Raw genomic sequence first — 22,892 nt, 5'->3', positions numbered from 1 at the left:
AACAGCTTAAAGGGAAAGCACAAAACTTGTGAATTCAATCATATCACATTGTAAATCATGAGGAAATTCAAACAAGTTAAACAAAAAGACAAACACAATCCATCTTCTAACTTTACCTCAAGCTCAAAACTACATAAAGGGTCCACATAGCCTTGCCTTCTAGGGAAAAAAAAAAAAAATAATATATATATATATATATATATATATATATATATATATATATATATATATATAAATAAAGGACATAGAATAAAAAAAAATGCTCTCTCCCTCTCTCTCTTCTGACTCTCACTCTTATAAAAGAAAAAAAAATCAGAAAAAGAAGAACCCACTTTAGAATTACAACAAACACTAAACATGATACAATTGCAAGATTTATAATAGCAATATTTTTGTTAGCACAGTACGTAAACAAGCGTGTGAATGCTGCATTCTTGTTTTAGCAGTTACAGTTAGATAAAATGTTAAGAAGTACTTTCATTTGTATGTGTTAAAAGACTAATCAAATCAAAACTATCAGGCAATATGAAATGCTTGGAAGAGGGATGTATAACATTTTGAAGTGCTTCCCCTTTAAAGCCTTGATACCTAAAGCTATTATCACAAAATAAGGCGATACTCACATCTTGAAAACTACTCTCTTTGAAAAGTGGACCCAAATCATTATAAGTATAGTACTTTGGAACTCTTGAAATGAGAAATTATAATTACAGCTGTTACAAAACTGTACTATTCAGTCAAAATATAACAGGAGTATACCACGTTCTAAAGCAGGTACCTATACTTACTAAAGTTCTCCCTCTATCAGAAGAAGAAAGTGGGTAATGTTTTCTTTTCTTAAGACAGTTGATTTTCTTAATGACATGGTCTTCCTCCTCTAAACTTTTCCATTTCAATCTTGCCTTCCTTGCAGATTTTCTCCTCGGCATCTGCAAGCTGTCGTCTTCATTTTCCAATTTGATGCCAAAGTTCTCTTTCTGAGAACCTTCAGAAAGGCTGATGGTTGGGTATTCATCTCTGGACAATTCTTGAAACACAAACCTGGACTCTATGAGGCCTGGTTTCCTATGACCCAAATCACTGCCATTAGGCTGCTCAACTGACGTGCACCTGTCACTGGTTGTATCTAACGGATTACTCCCGTCAGAAGCAGCAGCTCCACTGGTGCTGTGTCTTGATTTGACATAAACAGAGACTAAATCAGCTGCTCCCGACGTCTCTGCTTCTATTCTTTGTTCGCCACTAACCTGAACTAAAACTTGTTGATCAATCAAGTAGGGAACAGACTGAACTTGGACTGAGGTACCTCCCTTAACCATGCTTCCAGGCAAGTCGACCATCATGCATCCCTCAACTGGTTCTCCAATCACAATAGAGCTCGGCTCACCTCTGTTCACAACCGTGGGAAGCAAACCATCTAGTGGTATGCTTGAGTTTATTTCAACACCCTGGGACGATGATGCATTTTCTATAGTAACCTTTCTAGTTTTCCCTCTAGCAATAACTTTACAGTCTGTAAGTGGCTCCCCAGAGGAGCTTTTATCCTTTGGTGCTATGTTTACATTTGGAATACTTCTTTGTACTTGATAAACATTGGATACAACTGATGACTGTCCTGATGATTCCATATTACAGAACAAGATCTATACATCATTTCATTTTTAATACTTCTCATTCTAAGTTACCACACTTCTAAAGTAAGTTCTGATGATCTGCATTTTCTGTTTCATTAAGATTAATAAATGTCTGCTTCCACTGAACTTAATTGTTTGTGAAGAGTTCCCAACCGAGCCATCGGATGTAGAGGAAAAGCAGCACTACTGGTAGTGAAAGAGGCACCACTAAGATGTAATACAGGAAACCAAACTCTGGAAAAAGAATAAAATAAAGCAATCAATAATGTTCTAAAAAAATTTTATCCTGTATATACAGTAAATTGATAAAAAATCAGTTTCCCGCTCTTAAAATATCCTCATCAATAAAGTTCTGAAAAAATGTAATCCTGTATATACAGTAATAAGATGAAAAATAAGATTTCAGCTCTTAAAACCTCCTTAAACAAAGACTTTAGAAATAACACTTCGCAAGGTCTTTCATTTTAGCTACAACCTCTTGTGACTTTCTCTAGCTCTACATTATGAGAAAACAAGTAGGAAACAGGTTTATAGATAGCTGAACTCTTAACCCCAGTTAAATTCTGATATTAAAGTATAAAAAACATCAAAACAAAACCCAGGTGGTTAATGAGTCACTGGCATTTCCAACAGAAATTAATATGATATTTTAATTATAAAATAAATTTTTGAATATACTTACCCGGTGAATATATAGCTGCAACTCTGTTGCTCGACAGACAAAAAACTGTACAAAAAAACTCGCCAGCGATCGCTATACAGGTTGCGGGTGTGCCCATCAGCGCCAGCTGTCGGCCAGATACCAAGCTCCATGTAAACAAAGACTCAATTTTCTCCTCGTCCCACTGCGTCTCTATTGGGGAGGAAGGGAGGGTCATTTAATTTATATATTCACCGGGTAAGTATATTCAAAAATTTATTTTATAATTAAAATATCAAATTTAAATATTTAACTTAGCCGGTGAATATATAGCTGATTCACACCCAGGATGGTGGGTAGAGACCAGTAAAATATGTTTACATTTTATGAGCTAAGAGTTTTTATTTCATTTTAGAAGTTATCAAAATAACAAAAACAAAATAAATAGGTACCTGGTAAGGAAGTCGACTTGTACGATTACTCTGCCTTATAAGTACGTCTTCCTTACGGAGCCTCGCGATCCTCTTAGGATGCTGATAGACCCCTAGGAGCTGAAGTATCAAGGGCTGCAACCCATACAACAGGACCTCATCAAACCCCTAATCTGGGCGCTCTCAAGAAATGACTTTGACCACCCGCCAAATCAACCAGGATGCGAAAGGCTTCTTAGCCTTCCGGACAACCCATAAAAACAACATTAAAAACATTTCAAGAGACAGATTAAAAGGATATGGAATTAGGGAATTGTAGTGGTTGAGCCCTCACCCACTACTGCACTCGCTGCTACGAATGGTCCCAGTGTGTAGCAGTTCTCGTAAAGAGACTGGACATCCTTTAGATAAAAAGACGCGAACACTGACTTGCTTCTCCAATAGGTTGCGTCCATTATACTTCGCAGAGATCTATTTTGCTTAAAGGCCACGGAATTTGCTACAGCTCTAACTTCGTGCGTCTTCACCTTAAGCAAAGCTTGGTCTTCCTCACTCAGATGTGAATGAGCTTCTCGTATTAACAATCTGATAAAGTATGATAAAGCATTCTTTGACATAGGCAAAGATGGTTTCTTAACTGAACACCATAAAGCTTCAGATTGGCCTCGTAAAGGTTTGGTACGCTTTAAATAGAACTTAAGAGCTCTAACAGGGCATAAGACTCTTTCTAGTTCATTGCCTACAATCTCCGATAAGCTGGGTATATCGAAAGATTTAGGCCAAGGCCGAGAAGGCAGCTCATTTTTGGCTAGAAAACCAAGTTGCAGCGAACAGGTGGCTTTTTCTGACGAAAATCCGATGTTCTTGCTGAAGGCATGAATCTCACTGACTCTTTTAGCTGAGGCTAAGCATACCAGGAAAAGAGTCTTTAGAGTGAGATCTTTCAGGGAGGCTGATTGTAACGGCTCAAACCTGTCTGACATGAGGAATCTTAGCACCACGTCTAAATTCCATCCAGGGGTAGCCAAACGATGCTCCTTGGTGGTCTCAAAAGACTTAAGGAGGTCTTGAAGATCTTTACTGTTGGAAAGATCTAAGCCTCTATGCCGGAAGACTGATGCCAACATGCTTCTGTAGCCCTTGATAGTGGGAGCTGTAAGGGATCGTCCTTTTCTCAGGTATAAGAGAAAATCAGCTATTTGAGCTACAGAGGTACTGGTCGAGGATACAGAAACTGACTTGCACCAGTCTCGGAAGACTTCCCACTTCGACTGGTAAACTCTAATGGTGGACGCTCTCCTTGCTCTAGCAATCGCACTGGCTGCCTCCTTCGAAAAGCCTCTAGCTCACGAGAGTCTTTCGATAGTCTGAAGGCAGTCAGACGAAGAGCGAGGAGGCTTTGGTGTACCTTCTTTACGTGAGGCTGACGTAGAAGGTCCACCCTTAGAGGAAGACTTCTGGGAACGTCTACTAGCCATCGAAGTACCTCGGTGAACCATTCTCTCGCGGGCCAGAGGGGAGCAACTAACGTCAACCTTGTCCCTTCGTGAGAGGCGAACTTCTGCAGTACCTTGTTGACAATCTTGAGCGGTGGGAATGCGTAGAGATCCAGATGTGACCAATCTAGGAGGAAGGCATCTATATGTATTGCTGCTGGGTCCGGGACTGGGGAGCAATAGATTGGAAGCCTCTTGGTCAGCGAGGTTGCAAAGAGATCTATGGTTGGTTGGCCCCAAGTGGCCCAAAGTCTCTTGCACACATCCTTGTGGAGGGTCCATTCGGTTGGAATTACTTGCCCTTTCCGACTGAGACAATCTGCTATGACATTCAAGTTGCCTTGGATGAACCTCGTTACTAGGGAGATGTCTTGACCTTTTGACCAGATGAGCAGGTCCCTTGCGATCTCGTACAACGTCAGTGAGTGGGTACCTCCTTGTTTGGAGATGTACGCCAAGGCCGTGGTGTTGTCCGAGTTTACTTCCACCACTGTGCCTCGAAGGAGATACTCGAAGCTTTTCAAGGCCAGATGAACTGCCAACAGCTCCTTGCAGTTGATATGCATGCTCCTCTGACTCGAGTTCCACAGACCTGAGCATTCCCGACCGTCCAGTGTCGCGCCCCAGCCCAAGTCCGATGCGTCCGAGAAGAGAACGTGGTGGGGAGTCTGAACAGCCAGGGGAAGACCCTCTCTTAGGTTGATATTGTCCTTCCACCAAGTCAGACAAGACTTTATCTTTCCGGAAATCGGGATCGAGACCGCTTCTAGCGTCTTGTCCTTTTTCCAGTGAAAAGCCAGATGGTATTGAAGAGGACGGAGGTGTAGTCTTCCTAGTGATACAAACTGTTCCAGGGATGACAGCGTCCCCACCAGACTCATCCACAGCCTGACTGAGCAGCGTTCCTTCTTCAGCATCTTCTGGATGGATAGCAGGGCTTGATCTATTCTGGGGGCTGATCGTCTTGTTGTTCAGCAACGTCCTCATCAGCTAATTCCTCATCCGAAAACTGATGAGGAAACGGCAACGGAGTGGGCAACGGAGTGGGCAACGTCTGGCTCGCTGAGTCCGGTCGCACTGGTGCATGCGTGACGGAGCCGGACGCAACATCATGGAACTGCTGCACAGTCTGTGAACTGTCAACAACCATGGGTACGCGAGGAAGCACAGCGTCCACCCGAGACTGTCTAGACCGTCTGGGTTGTGCAGTCAACACCATACCAGGTTGCTGAGGTTGACGCACCGCGTCACAACAAGTCACCTCTGCTGGTTGTTGAACGTCCTGAACGTCAACAACCACCTCCGAGCGTCGCTTAACGTCAACGTGCGGCTGGCAACCCACACTGGGTCGCATCGGTGGAGGAACCACCTCAACTGGTAGACGCGAGAAGGTTACCTCAGCGTCAACAGGACGCACAACCGACCGGTTGGAAGGTTGTTGGCCAGAAGGTTCGGCAGCAACCTTCTCCGCATTAAAGTCCTCTATCAAGGACGCAAGCTTGGACTGCATGTCTTGCAGCAAAGCCCATTTAGGGTCTACGGGAGCAGGTGCGGCAACAGACGGGGTTAGCGACTGAGGCGGTACCGCTTTCCATCCCTGAAAGCCTTGTTTATGCATGACATAATTGTACAGCAAAACTTCAAAGGCTCGAAAACAGCTGTGAAGTTGACCTGTAAAAAACTTGGAGCGTTTCCTGGCCAGGCGCCAGGGAGAGTCTACGAGATTTGAGAAGTCTATCTGGGCAGAGGCATGAACTCCCAAGCCGAGAACTTCTCTCGTGTCATATCAGACTCTCGCTCTATAAGCCAGTTTAAAAGAAGGGAAAGCAAAGGCTGTATCCCCCAAACTCCTCCTGGTGATAAACCAGTCGCCTAGCAAACGTAAAGCTCTCTAGGAGAGCGAGAGAGCACTAGCTTATAAACAACGGCTTCGAAGTAGCTAGGCCTAGTGTAAGCTCTGACGTCTAGGCGAACGAGGAGCAGCAGTTACAAAAAGATCCGGACAAAGATCCTTAAAAAAATCATCATGATTTAATTAAAGCCCATAGAGGGCTAAGCAGCTTTAGGCTCCTCTCCGTCTGACAGAGTCCTCAAGGGAATATCAGTAGGAGGGGGAACAGCAACTTCCTCATCTACAGGAACCTTGTCCGATAAAAGCCGAGTCTCAAACAAGGGAGAGACCTACCGTGGTGGCAATGCTTTACAAGCAGAGTCCACACGCACTGGTGCATTAGTAGCGGACCAGGACGCAACGTCATGTAACTGCTTGACAGTCTGTGAACTGTCAACAACTGAACTGTCAACAACAACAGGTGCGTGAGGACGCACAGCGTCCACTCGAGACTGCTTTGACTGCCTAGACTGAGCAGTCAAAACAACTCTAGAATGCGGAGGTTGACGCACAGCATCAAAACAAGTCAACTCCGATTGTTAGCGAACGTCCTGAACGTCAACAGGAGCATCAGCAAGTGGCCTAACGTCTAAATGTGGCTGAAAATCCACACGAGACCGCATCGAGTGTGGTTCTAAACAACCTGACTGACGTGACTTAGCTACGCCAACGTCAACAGGAAGCACAAAGGAACGTTAGGTTGGCTGAAAGCCAGGATATCGATGAGATAAACGGCTAGACTCAACGGACTAATCGGCAGAATAGTCTTCCATAAGGGAGGCAAGCATATTCTGCATGTCTTGCCGTACAACCCATTAAGGATCAACGGAAATGGTTGTGGTAAGAGACGAGGGTAACGTCTGTGACCGCAACACTTTGCCAACAAAAAAGACTCTCGGAGTCTATGTTACGCTTTTGTTAGGCGGCGAGCAGTTTTCCGAGACTGCATAGGGTCAGAGCTGTCCTAATGGCTGCAAGCAGGACGCTGGACCTGTTCTGAAAGGACTGACTTTCGCTTAAGGGCTTCGAAACCTTATTACAGGTTTCTTATGCGAAAAGCCTTCGGATGACGAGGAGAAAAAACGTCTCTCTCGTCTTATGGTAGGGGAGATCTTGGTAAGATACACCCGATACCATAGAGGGAAACGTCTGTTCGTTGATCAAGGCCTCTCGAACCCATAAGTTGTTCGACATTACTTCTCCCCTGGGTTTGGGAGCTTGCAAGAGGTCCCGGACTAGGTGAACGACAGGCACGAACAGACGAACCCTCGGACGCAACACTGTAACACTTAGCGCAATATCACTTTATCACTTCGATTTTCTGTTTTGCACTTATTTCACTGAAATCGAAACTTTTACTGATTTCTACCTGAAGCACGCAATTCTACCCTCATCAAAAGGTAGTAATTGCGAAATCAGTTGTATAATGCAAGCTCATTAATACCAGCAAAAAACAGAAAACATATTTTAAGATAAAAAATTCAGTGGCTGGGGAAGAGACTAAACACTAGTTCCTTCAAAACTACGTTTTCAATCTCTAACCGCACATAGCCTGGGGACGAGAATAAAAACTAAAAACGTTTTATCCTTTCTCCCCGTACCGAGACTAGGGACGAGAGCAACTCGAGAACAACGTTACCCGCTTGAACGGAACGTTTTCTCTCCTCTCTCTCCCTCCGTCTCTATCTCTCTCTCTCTTTCTCTCTTGATTTCGCACCTAAGAGAAGAGCCCAATTACATTTCGTCAAAAAAACATGTTATTTGACCAAAGGAAAAAACAAAGGTTTTTCAATTAAAAAGTTCCTTTAAAATAGAATTTAAAACATTTAAGCTTTGAAAGAAGAATGAACAAAACGTCAGAATCGATTTACTCTTTCTGCAAAGTGAAACCGTGATACTCTCTCTCTCTATCGTAACGATAGAGCGCAAACTGCGTAGTATAAATAAACTAAACGTTAGTTCATCTTTGAAAATAGTACGAAGACTATTCAAAGAAATTCTTTCATAAAATATTTATTAAAAATATTCATTTAAAAGGTTTTAAATCATTAGCTCTTTAAAAGCCATTTACGATTGCAAAGGGCTCAACGTTGTTTAACTTCGGTTTCCAAGATAGGACCGCCTACTCTTAGGAAAGGTCGCATATAAACAAAACATTAAAATTCATTTTTTATGTTTATTATAAATGGAAAGTTAATCGAAGAGGCCTAATAAAGGCGGAGATATAAAATATATAGAGGAAAATCTATAATTAATTTATAACGTGATAAGATAATTACTAAAAGCCTAAACACACTTCCGTCTAAGGGAAGGGTCGGCCATTTAAGAGTCAAAGAAAGTCCATGCTCTCTTTGTCACCAAAAATTAAATCTATCCAAAACGAGTTCAAGATTTAAGATGCTTTGTCACCAAAAGAAAAAACACCTGCCCTGCGAAAGCTCAAACCAGAATATAGTACTTCACCAAAGATGATGGGAAAAACTCCAGATTTCAACAGCGAGTAAAGTACGTCTTGTCGACACGTCGACAGAGAGAAAATTGAGCTTTGTTTACATGGAGCTTGGTATCTGGCCGACAGCTGGCGCTGATGGGCACACCCGCAACCTGTATAGCGATCGCTGGCGAGTTTTTTTGTACAGTTTTTTGTCTGTCGAGCAACAGAGTTGCAGCTATATATTCACCGGCTAAGTTAAATATTTAAAAGGCCATTTTATCAGACATTAAAAACTATTAAAAAAAAAAAACCTATATTTTACTCCATCATTAAGTTAATAGCAATACTTAAATATGTTAGGATGGTTTTGTTAGATTACTATTATGGTGCAAACCTTTGCCAATTCACTGATAAGAGTGAACATTAAAGCCTCCCATTCTTCCATACCTCAAACTAGGCCATCATGTTCTCTAGTCTTGTGAAGTTCTTGTTTGAGGGTACACTCAGGCACACTATTAAATCTTGTTTCTCTTCCTCTAGTTACTTTGAAGTTTTTATAGTTTATATATGAAAGATTTATTTTAATGTTTATTATTGTTGCTAAACTTCTTTGTAGTTTATTTCCTTTCCTCTCTGGGCATTTATCCCTGTTGGAGCCCTCTGGCTCATAGCATAAGCTACAACTAAGGTTGCAGCTTATAAAGTAATATTATTACTATTATTAATTGCTAAGCTACAACCCTAGTTGTAAAAGCAGGATGCTATAAGTCCAGGGGCTCCAACAGGGAAAATAGCCTAGTGAGGAAAGAAAACAAAGAAAAAGAAAATATTTTAAAAACAGTAACAACATTGAAATAAATATTTCCTATATAAACAATAAAAACTTCTACAAAACAAGAGGAAGAGAAATAAAATAGAAGTGTGTGCCTATGTACCCTCAAGCAAGAGAAACCTAACCAAAGACAGTGGAAAACCATGGTACAAAGGCTATGGCACTAACCAAGACTAGAGAACAATGGTTTGATTTTGGACTGTCCTTCTCATAGAAGAGCTGCTTACAATAGCTAAAGTCTCTTCTACCCTTACTAAGAGGAAAGTGGCCACTGAACAATCACAGTGCAGTAGTTAACCCCTTAAGCAAAGAAGAATTGTTTGGAAATATGATATTTTGATTATAAAATAAATTTTTGAATATACTTACCCGGTGAATATATAATAGCTGACGTCTCCGACGGCTCGACAGATTCCAAAAACTCGCGAGCGATCACCGTGAAGGTTGCGGGTGTGCCCACCAGCGCCGACTATCGGCCAGATACCGCATATACTTGTAAACATCTCCAGTTCTTCTCAGTCCCCTAGGTCTCTATCGGGGAGGAAGGGAGGGCCTTTAATTTATATATTCACCGGGTAAGTATATTCAAAAATTTATTTTATAATCAAAATATCATTTTTAAATATTAAACTTAGCCGGTGAATATATAATAGCTGATTCACACCCATGGTGGTGGGTAGAGACCAGTATTAATACAATAAAGGCATATATGCTCAAGAGTTTTTGACAATTATTCAAAAAACAGACTTAAGTATAGGTACCTGGTAAGGAAGCAGACTCTGATTATTACTCTGCCTCATTAGTCCGCTTTCCTCACGAAGCCCAGCCATCCTCTCAGGATGCTGAAAGACTCCCAGGAGCTGTTATATCCAGGGCGAACACCCCTATAACAGGACCTCATCAAAACCCTTAATCTGGGCGCTCTCAAGAAACAACATCTGACCACCCGCCAAATCAAAAAGGATACGAAAGACTTCCTAGTCTTCCGTACGACCCAAGACAAGATTAAAAACATTTCAAGAGAAGATTAAAAGGATATTGGGATTAAGGGAATGTAGTGGTAGAACCCTCACCCACTACTGCACTCGCTGCAACGAATGGACCCAGGGTGTAGCAGTCCTCATAAAGAGTCTGGACGTCTTTTAAGTAAAATGAAGCGAACACCGACTTGCTCCTCCAAAAGGTCGCGTCCATAATACTTCGAAGAGACCTGTTTTGCTTAAAGGCACCGAAGTCGCTATCGCTCTCACTTCGTGCGTCTTGACCTTAAGCAAACAACGATCTTTCTCATTTAAATGAGAATGTGCCTCCCGGATTGAAAGTCTAATAAAGTACGATAACGCATTTTTAGACATGGGCAATGAGGGCTTCTTAACGGAGCACCATAAGGCCTCAGAACCACCTCGTAATGGTTTAGTTCAAGCTAAGTAAAACTTAGAGCTCTAACGGGTCACAGCACTCTTTCAACTTCGTTACCTACGATTTCTGACAGACTAGGTATTTCAAAAGATTTAGGCCAAGACCGAAAAGGCAGTTCGTTCTTGGCCAAAAAACCAAGTTGAAGTGAACATGTAGCTTTATTTGTAGAGAAGCCGATGTTCTTACTAAAAGCATGGATCTCACTGACCCTTTTAGCAGAAGCCAAGCACACCAAAAAAAGCGTCTTGAGGGTGAGATCCTTCAGGGAGGCTGAATGCAATGGCTCAAACCTGTCTGACATTAGGAACCTTAGGACCACGTCTAAGTTCCAAGCGGGAGTTGACATACGACGCTCCTTAGAGGTCTCGAAGGACTTAAGGAGTTCTTGGAGATCCTTGTTATTTGACAGATCCAAGCCTCTATGTCTGAAAACAGACGCCAACATGCTCCTGTAGCCTTTAATAGTGGGAGCAGAGAGGGAGCGAACATTTCTCAGATGCAGGAGAAAGTCCGCAATTTGGGCTACAGAGGTACTGGAAGAGGAAATAGAGGAGGACTTGCACCAGTCACTACATACCTCCCATTTCGACTGATAGATCCTGATGGTAGAGGATCTTCTAGCCCTCGCGATCGCTCTAGCTGCCTCCTTCGAAAACCCTTGAGCTCAAGAGAGTCTTTCGATAGTCTGAAGGCAGTTAGACGAAGCGTGCGGAGGCTTTGATAAAATCTCTTTACGTAAGGCTGTCGCAAGAGATCCATCCGTAACGGCAGACTTCTTGGAACGTCTACCAGCCATAGAAGTACCTCTGTGAACCACTCTCTCGCGGGCCAGAGTGGAGCAACCAATGTCAACCTGGTCCCTTCGTGAGAGGTGAACTTCTGCAGCACCTTGTTTAGGATCTTGAAAGGTGGAAAGGCATAAACGTCCAGGTGAGACCAGTCCAGCAGGAAAGCGTCTATGTGGGCTGCCTCTGGATCTGGAACTGGAAAGCAGTAAGTCGAGAGCCTCTTTGTCAGAGAAGTCGCAAAAAGATCTATGGTGGGTTGACCCCATGTCATCCATAGCTTCTCGCACACAGTCTTATGCAACGTCCACTCCATGGAGATGACTTGTCCTCTTCTGCTGAGGCAGTCCGCCAAGACATTCATTTTTCCTTGCACAAATCTCGCCAAAGGAGAGATGTTACTTGCCTTAAATGGAGTTCCTTCTGATCCGTGGATCAAAGACCCGAGCATTCCAGACTGTCCAGTGGAGCTCCCTAACCCAAAACCGAAGCATCTGAATACAACACATGGTTTGGGTTCTTGATCGCAAGAGAAAGACCTTCTCGAAGTCTGATGTTGCTGTCCCACCAAGTCAGACATGTCTAGACTGGGTTGGAGATTGGGAAAGAGATACTCTCTAAGCCCTTCTCCTTGTTCCAATGGTTTAGGTGAAATTGGAGAGGGCATAGGTTGAGTCTCCTCAGAGAGATAAACTACTCCAGCGATGACAGAGTTCCCATGAGGCTAGTTCAAACTCTTACTGAGCAACTGTTTTCCTCTTGCAAGTGAAGGACTTTTAACAGAGCTTGTTCCATTCTTGTGGGAGACGAAAAGGCCCGAAAAATCAGACACTGTATCTCCATTCCCAAATAAAGAATAGTCTGGGATGGGGTACTGTAAGTTACGACTTCTCTACGTTCACTATGAGACCTAGCTCCTTGGTTAGGCCTAATATCCATTAGAGGCTCTCCAGACAGTGATATAATGACGACGCCCTGATTAGCCAGTCGTCAAAATAAAGGGAGGCTCTGAATCCTCAAAAAATGTAGTAAGCTTGCTACATTTTGCAAGGGCCTAGTAAAAACAAGAGGAGCAGGAATGAGGCCGAAGTACAGTGCTCAACATTGGTACATTACTTTCCCGTCCACAAACCTCAGATGTTGTTGAAAGTTTGGATGAATCGGGATGTGGAAGTATGCATCCTGAAGGTCGAGAGAGACCATCCAGTCGCCTTCCCTTACTGCTGCCAAGACAGATTTGGTAGTCTTCATCGTGAAGTTTGTCTTGACAATGAACACATTGAGCGCACTTACATCTTAAGTACTCCTGCAGTGAACGTGGCTGCCAGATCATTGGAGCCATCCCTGATAGCCTTGTTCCTGCAGTGAACGTGGCTGTCAGATCATTGGAGCTATCCCTGATAGCCTTGTTCATGCATGACATAATTGTACAGCAAAACATTGACAGCTGGAGAGACCTTCTGACTTAAGGCTCCCAGGGACCAACCAACAAATAAAAACTTCAAACGCTCGAAAAAACTCCTAACAGGAGATGGTCTAGCTCTGAAGCCGACCATAAAATCTTGGAGCGTCTCATGGCCAGGCGACGGGGAGAGTCTATGAGGCTTGAGAAGTCTCCCTGGGCAGAGGCAGGAACTCCCAAGCCGAGAACTTCTCCCGTGTCATACCAGACGCTCGCTCTAGAAGCCAGTTTAAAAGGAGGGAAAGCAAAGGCTGTCTCCCCCAAACTCCTCCTGGTGATCAACCAGTCGCCTAGCAAACGTAAAGCTCTCTTAGAAGAGCGAGAGAGCACTAGCTTAGAAAACGACGGCTTCGAAGTAGCTAGGCCTAGCGTAAACTCTGATGAAGGCGAACGAGGAGCAGCAGTTACAAAATGGACCGGAAAAAGATCCTTAAAAATCAGCATGATTTTTTTTTTTTTAAAGTCCATAGAGGTCTGAGCAGCTTTAGGCTCCTCTCCGTCTGACAAAGTCCCCAAAGGAATATCAGTAGGAGGAGGATCAGCAACTTCCTCATCTGAAGGAACCTCGTCCGACAATTGTCTAGTCTCATGAAAAGGAGAGACCTGCCGCGGCGGCAATGCTTGACAGGCAATGTCAACAAGCAAAGGAGCAGCAGTAGCAGTAGAGGAAGCGACGTCACGTCGCTGCTGAAAGGACTGAAAACCTTGTGACTGTCCAACAACAACAACAGGAGTTGATGGACGCTCGACGTCACGTCGGAACTGCATTGACGGCCTAGACTGAGCAGTCAAAACAACCTTCGACTGCGGTGATTGACGCTCAACGTCAAGTCGAGGCAACTGAGCTGGTTGGCTAACGTCCTGAACGTCAACACGAGACTGCGGCAGCGGCTGAAAGTCAACACAAGACTGCAGCGAGGGAGGATCCATGTCACGTGACTGACGTGAAAAACTACTGACATCACGTTTCAAAGTACAAGAAACGTCAGCACTAACGTCAAACGGACGAGCAAATGCTCATTTGGACGGCTGACGGCCAGAGTCTCGTTTAGCGTAACGGCGACTCGAAAGCGAAGGTTCATCGTGAACCTGCACAACGTCATACTTCTCCATAAGGGAGGCAAGCTTAGTCTGCATGTCCTGCAGGACAACCCATCTAGGATCAACGGGAGTCGGAACGGGCCGAGACGACGGTAACGTCTGTGTTGGCAAAACATTGCCTTTACCGCGACCCTCGGACCACGTGTTACGCTTGCGTTTAATAGGCGAACAGTCTTCCGACGACTGCAAAGGGTCAGAGCTGTCCCCATGGCTACAGCCAGGACGCTGGACCTGTCCTGAAGGGACTGACTTTCGCTTAAAGGGTCTAGAAACCTTGCGCCAAGGTTTCTTTTGCGAAAAGTCTTCGAATGACGAGGAGAACACAGTCTCACCCGTCTTATGGTAAGGGCGATCTTAACGAGAAACGTCCGATACCAAAGAGGGAACGTCTGTACGTTGGTTAAAGCCTCTCGTCCCCTTAAGTCCTACGACATTACTTCTCCCTGGTGCAGGGGAGCCTGAAAGAGGTCTCGGACTAGGGGAGCGACAAGCACGAACAAACGAACCCTCCGCAACACAGAACATTTTTTTTTTTTTGCACTTACTTCACTGATATCGTATTTTTCAATAATTTCACATTAGGTATGAATAAAACTGATATCTACCTGAAGCACGCAATTCTCCCTTACATCAAAAGGTTATAATTGCGAAATGAGTCGTATAATGTAAGCACATTAGTACAAAATGAAACACACATGCAAAAATCAAAAAACATATACATATATATCGAATAAAACGGAAATATATAGTTAAAAAGGATCAGTGACTGGGGAGGAGACTAAACACTAGTTCACTAAAGACTATGTTTTCAATCTCTCACCGTACAGTGCCTTGGGACGAGAGTAAAAACTAAAAACGTTTTATCCTCTCTCCCTGTACAGAGACTTGGGACGAGAGTAAAAAACTGAATCGAGAACAACGTTACTCGCTCCCAAACTCCTTACTTGGGACGAGAATAAAGATCGGATCGTTCTCTCTTTCTCTCTCTCTCTCTCTTGTCACACACAAGAGAATTGCCCACTCACCCTTCGTCAATAAACAGGTTATTTGACCAAAGGAAAAAACTGAAAGGACTAAGAAATTGAAAATTAACAAGTTCCTTTAAATTAGTATCTAAAACACTTCAATTTGAAAGAAGAATGAACAAAACGTCAAAATCGATTTACTCTTTCTGCAAAGTGAAACCGTGATTCTCTCTTTCTCTATCGTAACGATAGAGCGCAAACTGCGTAGCATAAATAAACCAAACGTTAGTTCATCTTTGAAAAAAAAAACAGCACGAAGACTATTCAAAGAATATATTTCTTCAAATATTTTCTAAAAAATATTCATTTCATAACTCTTACAGAGCAATTGATTTAAACTTAACAAAAATAAAAGTTGAATGGGCTCAACGTTGTTTAACTTCGGTTTCCAAGTTAGGACCGCCTACATCTCGGACTAGGGGAGGAATAGGTAAAGGCCGCATATAAACAAAACATAAAATTTATCTTGATGTTTAGTATAAATGGAAAGCTAATTGAAGAGGCCTAATAAAGGCGGGTGGGATATAAAATATATAGAGGAAAATCTATAAATATCAACAATAATTTATAACGTGATAAAATAATTACTAAAAGCCTTAAACACACTTCCGTACACTGAGGGAAGGGTCGGCCATCTTTACTCTATGGAAAAACCAGAGATAAAAAAGCAAGGGCAAAACACTTTTCCTCTCCTTTCACAAGCATTTCTTTTGAAGATAGTATTGAATAATCCAACACGGCGAAAGCAATAAAACCAAAACCAAGTACTGTACTTCACCAATTCGGTAGAAAACTCGAGGTCATAAAGCGAGTGGAATCAACTTGTCGATGAAACCGACAGAGAAGAACTGGAGATGTTTACAAGTATATGCGGTATCTGGCCGATAGTCGGCGCTGGTGGGCACACCCGCAACCTTCACGGCGATCGCTCGCGAGTTTTTGGAATCTGTCGAGCCGTCGGAGACGTCAGCTATTATATATTCACCGGCTAAGTTTAATATTTAAAACTCAGTGTTGTCAGGTGTATGAGGACAGAGGAGAACCTGTAAAGAATAGGCCAGATTACTCGTGTATGTGTAGGCAAAAAGGAAATTAACCGTAACCAGAGCCTAACCTCAAATTGACCAATCAGATTCTAGATATATCCCAAGCACCAGTTTTTATTGGGTTTTCATAAAAATCATTCTAAATTCACTTAGACAGTGCATTTAAAATCAAAAGTCCTCAATTCATTCATGGCCCAAATTTGTGGGGGCTGTAAACTAACCTAGTTCAACACTAAGCCTTATTTTACGTAATAATTCAGAAACTCTGACAGTTTTATATAACCATGGTGTTCTTCCAAGAGAAATCAAGGGTCCTAAATGTGTTAGGAATTTGTTCCAAGTGCAGTGTTGGTGAAATGCGTTCTGTTTATGATGGAAAAATAAATCACAATGGTCAGCACAAGTTTTTTGGGTGCTGCTCAAATAGTTCATGCAGACGGAAGATTTCCAAGAAATATGTTAGATTTTCAAAGATCCAAACAATTGTGTGAAGATGGATTTGTCATAACGTCTTGCTTTGCATATAGTTTATTGCCCATCCATTGCAAAATAAAAAAAAAGATAAAAAAAGGAAGTTATTCCTACCTAAGATAATGCAACCCAAATTTTCAAAGATTCAAACTTCAGTAACATTGAGTAATGTAAGTAATGCTATATTTCTTTCAAATATCATGAGGTGAATGTAGTTCCCTGGAACAAGTGTAAATATTCTTATTACTTGTAAAATAGATTTCTCTTACAAAATAAGACTGTTTCCTTATCAGAAGTAAAGTCAGTTAGGAAGCTAAAGCAGGGTAAGCTAAAAATATGGCAGCCTAAGAGGTCACAGCAGGGGTCAACCCCTTCGGTAGGTGAGGAAACGGCTCGTAGGTTAGGTAGGGGAGTTTAGGTTAGGTAGGGGAGTTTAGGTTAGGTGGTGTTCTTGTGTAGGGGTTTGGCAGTACGACAGACATGGCTACAAATGACAAGAAATAGAGGAGTAAGATTCCATTGATGAATCTTTACATTAAAAGATATCTTTTACTGCTTTAAAAACAGGTACATGATGTAATTATAGATGTTTTGTACGTTTTTTATAACGCTTTCCAGAAGAAAGTCATAATTTTTTAGCTATGGTGAAACGACTACCGATTATGCTAATGAAACACGATCAAAACACTGGAGTTTTTGTGTGCTAGGACTTTGACTCACAGATGACGTGACTTTCATCCCATTTTCTATGGAGTTGTTCATGGTGTGTCCATCAAGCTACAAATACATTATTGCTTGAGTAAATGATTTATTGGGTTTTTGTACTGCCATATGATCGCTTTGCTATCGATTAAACATTAATAATTTATTGGCTTTTGTTCTGCCATATGATCGCTTCGCTATCGATTAAACATTAATAATTTATTGGCTTTTGTTCTGCCATATGATCGCTTCGCTTTCGATTAAACATTAATAATTTATTGGCTTTTGTTCTGCCATATGATCGCTTCGCTATCGATTAAACATTAATAATTTATTGGCTTTTGTTCTGCCATATGATCGCTTCGCTATCGATTAAACATTATCTCATTGATCTTATGTTCTTTCAAGTGGAGAACATGTTTCGATAAACAAGTTAGCCCCGTGGGCTAGCATTACTTATTAATTATACAAACTTAGATTTGATTAGCTCCGTTATTAATACAGTGAGATTAATGGTTAGGGGTTTAAACGATTTACTAGTAACGATTTATTGAAATATGCTAATCAAAACACTTTTGGGATAATTTTGTTAATCTAAAATAAAAACTTCATTTTCAATGTGCGCAAGAGACCCTGGCCATCAATATACACAGGGTCCAAATATATTTTTGTTTTTGTATGACTATAGTTTTGCAGAACAATATGACAATTAATAAAAAAAAAAAAATGGGGGAGCCTTTGTATATCAGCGGCCACTTCCTCCCGCGTGCATAAAAAATTGGCACCAGTTAACCTTACTTCGATCCCCGTACCCTAACCTACTAGCCATATCCTTATCTATTTACCTAACGGAAGGATTAACGCTCCCCTGCGAACCCCCTTAAGCTGCCATTTTCTTAGTCAGCCGTCATCATACATACAGGTGGCCGCTATAATACAAACGCCCCCAAAAATAGTTTTCACGGAAAAGTGGCTTGATGGAGTCAAACGGGAATTCAAACACCGGTAAATTTTTAGTTTCAGCCAAATTTGGAAAAATGCAATAAAAATATATTTGTTGCATCAGAAATAGTGTGGTTTCAATGAATTTAACGTTTATTTTGACTGCAAACCAACCGATTTAGAGATTTACTATGTATACCCTAGTTCATCCCACCAATTATGGGGGACACCCTTTGGGAACCGGGGTTTTGGGTGGGGGAAGGGGGGGGGAGGGTGTTGGAGCATTGAATGATATTTGCAATAAATGAATAATTAATGTTCCAGCACCCCTCCCCCATACCCCTAACTAGGCCTACCGGGGGGAGGGGGGTAGGGCCCCCCAGCGACCCCCCCTTAAAGCCACAGTAATTTTCAGGGCACCACAGAACCTAACAAACCCACCTAACCTAACCTAGGGGCCCTGTACCCCTACCGGGGGGGGGGGGGGGGGGGGGCTTCGCCCCCCCTGCGACCCCCCCCTTATGGCCACAGTAATTTTCAAGGCACCACAGAACCTAACAAACCCACCTAACCTAACCTAGGGGCCCTGTACCCCTACCGGGGGGGGGGGGGGCTTCGCTCCCCCTGCGACCCCCCCTTATGGCCACAGTAATTTTCAAGGCACCACAGAACCTAACAAACCCACCTAACCTAACCTAGGGGCCCTGTACCCCTACCGGGGGGGGGCTTCGCCGCCCCTGCGACCCCCCCTTAAGGCCACAGTAATTTTCAGGACACCACAGAACCTAACAAACCCACCTAACCTAACCTAGGGGCCCTGTACCCCTACCGGGGGGGGGGGGGGGGGGGGGGGGGCTTCGCCCCCCCTTGCAACCCCCCCTTTAACCAGGGGTAAATTTGAATATATATATTTTGTTAAATCACTTCTTACCTTAAACGGAAGATGACGATGAAGATGTGGAAGGTTGTGGTTGACCCTCCTTTACAGATTTGGTACAATACCACACATGTCTATCCTCACGAAAATGTAAAGCCGAATCACATTTACCACACTGGACACTTAAAGGTAATACGGAATGCTCCCTTAGAAAACGATTCACTACTTCAGGAGTTCCATTATAATTCCCATGAAATCTGCCGATCACATCAAAATAGGAATAACGACATATTTCACACAACCGTACCGGAGGATCCATGACAGTCAAGTGACGTGTGATGAAAATATAGAAACCGGAACTTTTGAAAACCGAAAACAAACGACAATCACGGGTTTCTCCCATAATGAAATAGGGAAAAAAACAAAATACTATCGTTTACAATGTTATATTGCACGAAAAACAGATCCTTGAAACAAGACTGAGAGACCAATGAATCGTCCAATAATAACCCTTGAAAAGAACCCAGTAGTATTTAGATTGGAGGAGCGACATTAGTGGGAGGAGCAAATGCGCATTCAAGCAAATATTGTCACATTGCGCAATGGGGAGGAGCCAAGTAAGATGAAAACAGATATACAAACGAACAAGAGCTACCTTGCGTGCCCATGGAAAGATATACACTAAACTTAGAAAAAGTCAAGACCTTCAATTCCTGAAATATTTTTTTTCTCTGTAAGTATGCATTAGCGACAATAATGTATTGAGAAGTATTTTGTTATCACGTGCTTTACTAGGAAAATATATTAATATAATACATTTCCCAATTTGGTTGAATCCAAAACTTTACCCAAACACCATTCTTATTGTCCTTTTGACAAAAGATAGTCTACCGTAGCCTAACCCCTGGAGTTTTTACACTGCCGTAGATTCTATGAAGACTTGCCTAACGTAATCAGAGGCACTTTACCCTAGAGTACCAGCAAAACACAAAACCTTTCAAAAGCATATAAATTAAGAAAAAATGTAATTAAGAGAAAATACAAATAGATTTAAGACGTTTCTTACCCTCCATGGGTTAAATTGATATAAATTCGGTGGATTTCCCTGTCCCGTGGTGTTATTGTTTACGTTTTTGGCAAAGGAGTCTCTCATAATGATTACCTACCGAGTTTTGATACTTGCGAAATGACAGGTAGTGGTTAAGTAATGTCTCTCATTTACTGTTTTTTACCTCCATGTCAAACATCTTCTATTAACTTTATTTCTATCCCATTTTTGTATGGGATAAGCACAGTTGCCTTCTTTTGAAGAGCATCAACACCGTCCGAATACCTAAATTGGACTAAGACAACTTTAGTGAACTATTAAAAGTATAGATTTTAAAGTCTAAAATAATTTTGCCAGCATGATAAAGGATCCACCAGAGTACTGGTTCTCGTTGTTTGCTACTAAATTATCGTCATAAATCGTTCGATATTTATAAATTAATGATCGACTACATATTTACCAAAAAAATAGGAATGCAGATTTAAACGACGTCCACATAGGTGTGCTTTCTGAAGTTCCACTCCACTATTTTCAATCATCGCCAGCTTGAATTCAGCTAACATCAACAATTCTACACTTTAATCATGATTTATAGTTCGATTTTACAGTTATTACTGTAAGCACACTATGAATTCTTGTAACAACATAAACAGCATAGTAGAAACAAATTTTCAGTTGGAAAATTATAGGTAGGAAAAACTGCTAGTGACTATATTAAATAGTTCTTTTGGAACAAAACTGCCATAAGTTTGTATAGCTCCTTTAGACCAAAATACCACTTCTCGGTTTATAACTGCCTATTCAAGTATAAAATTAAGTTTTTTATTTTTATTTACATATTCTATGATTTGAACCATCATTCACTTGATTTAATTCAACAAGAAAAAAATAATTTATGAATTGGTACATCAGAAATCGAGTCTAGCGAGTTTACATGCCAAATCCAAAAGGACCACAATAACGACAGTTCTGTGTTAACGAACTACACACAATCACAGTTTCACCAAAACTAAAGCGGTTGCTTGAGTGACAATTAAAGAGATGAAAGAAGTAGATCTGACTTCGAATCAACCAACGTGTTCTTTGGTTGTAAACTGCTTATGATCTTTAAATGAATGTGCACGATCTGAACTAAGACATTTGCAACATATAAAATGTTTGACATTAGAAACAGCACACATACCCCAACATTTACACATACAAGGACAGGATTCATAATAATAATAATAATAATAATAATAATAATAATAATAATAATAATAATAATAATAATAATAATAATAATTATTATTATTATTATTATTATTATTATTATTATTATTATTATTATTATTATTATTATTATTATTATTATTACTTGCTAAGCTACAACCCTAGTTGGAAAACTCTAACAAAGAAAGTGGCCCAATGAGGAAATGAAACAAGGAAAAATAAAATATTTTAAGAAGAGTAACAACATTGAAATAAATCTATATAAACTATAAAAAAAAAACTTTAAAACAAAAGGAAGAGAAATAAAATAAAATAGTGTGCCCGAGTGCACCCTCAAGCAAGAGAACTCTAACCTAGGACAGTGGAAGACTATGGTACAGAGGCTATGGCACTACCCAAGATTACAGAACAGTGGCTTGATTATAGAGTGTCCTTCTCCTAGAAGAGCTGTTTACCATAGCTAAAGTGTCTCTTCTACACTTTACAAAGAAGAAAGTAGCCGTTTCTAGTCCACTGCGGGACAAAGGCATCAGACATGTCAATCCATGTCTGGGGTTTGGCCAGTTTTCATCAGCTAGGGAGATATCGTCTGACTGCTCACAGCAAACCAACCTAGTACTGGTGCTTCTAACTAAAACAGTTTTGATGATCATACCCAGGGGTGGGGAACTCTTTTTTGGATGAAGGCCATCTTGCAATTCCTCAATGCCCCTTAAGGCCTCATAGAATTTTGTTGGTTATCTTATCCTCCAAGTAATTTATTAGTAATCTAAAGAGAGAGTGACAGGTTTATAAAAATTTAAAGCATTACAATTTCAAATTTTTGAATTAAGTACTTTTTATACAAGTAATCAGTAAATGAATTATAATTTTTAAAATATTTCATTCAAGTTTGGGTAGTTTTCAAACTACCGTAAGTAAATGAATAATATCGAAAGCATGTCATTTTCAAATTACTTTAGTTAAGCAAGTAGGTTCTTTGTATTGAAGTGATAAATAAAATAATATTAATCTTTTAGAAAAGAAAGCTTATAGATATCAACAATATAACCTTTTCAAATATTTTATATTGGCAAGTTGGTACTTTTTTAAACAATCACATATCATAAAAATGCAACATCCCAGTTAAAAATTGTATCTGTTTAAACACACTTAGCTGTTTTCATTGAAAAAAAAATAATTATTGGCTTTTTGAGATGTTCAATAAATCCCTAGTTTTTAGCCATCATAGCTGGAACACCATCAGTGCATAACTTATCATAATAAGGAAGTAAATTTAGTACTCCTTTGTGATAATGCTTAATGAAGTTGTTAAAATGTCTGTTCCTCTTGTCCTTGCGTTAAGGTTACCTAAGGGAAGCTGTTTTTCATACCATCAAAACTCATCAGTGAAAGCACATATAAAACATTTTTATGCCAAAAATCTGGAACCTGTTGACTCATC

At 41.1% G+C, this 22,892-nt stretch overlaps 1 protein-coding gene across 4 annotated transcripts in view; it reads right to left on the bottom strand.

The window, feature by feature from the left end:
- The window catches only part of LOC137653534 (uncharacterized), a 111,847-nt gene that overhangs the window by 36,417 nt on the left and 52,538 nt on the right, over positions 1 to 22,892 (bottom strand). The window contains exons 1-2 of one of the 4 annotated variants that reach the window (XM_068387011.1): positions 20,697 to 20,986; positions 789 to 1,868 (exon numbers count right to left, since the gene is read on the bottom strand). In XM_068387011.1, the coding sequence (XP_068243112.1) occupies positions 789 to 1,628 (840 nt within the window). In that variant the 5' untranslated portion in view covers positions 1,629 to 1,868; positions 20,697 to 20,986. Of the gene's footprint in view, positions 1 to 788; positions 1,869 to 20,254; positions 20,465 to 20,696; positions 20,987 to 22,892 lie in introns of those variants that run through there. The other 3 variants (XM_068387013.1, XM_068387009.1, XM_068387010.1) reach the window with 3 other exon arrangements.

The sequence above is a fragment of the Palaemon carinicauda genome, chromosome 14 (assembly GCF_036898095.1).
Source record: "Palaemon carinicauda isolate YSFRI2023 chromosome 14, ASM3689809v2, whole genome shotgun sequence".
Lineage (NCBI taxonomy): Eukaryota > Metazoa > Arthropoda > Malacostraca > Decapoda > Palaemonidae > Palaemon > Palaemon carinicauda.
Note: the sequence above shows the minus strand (reverse complement) of the source record. Positions and strands in the feature narration are given on the sequence as shown.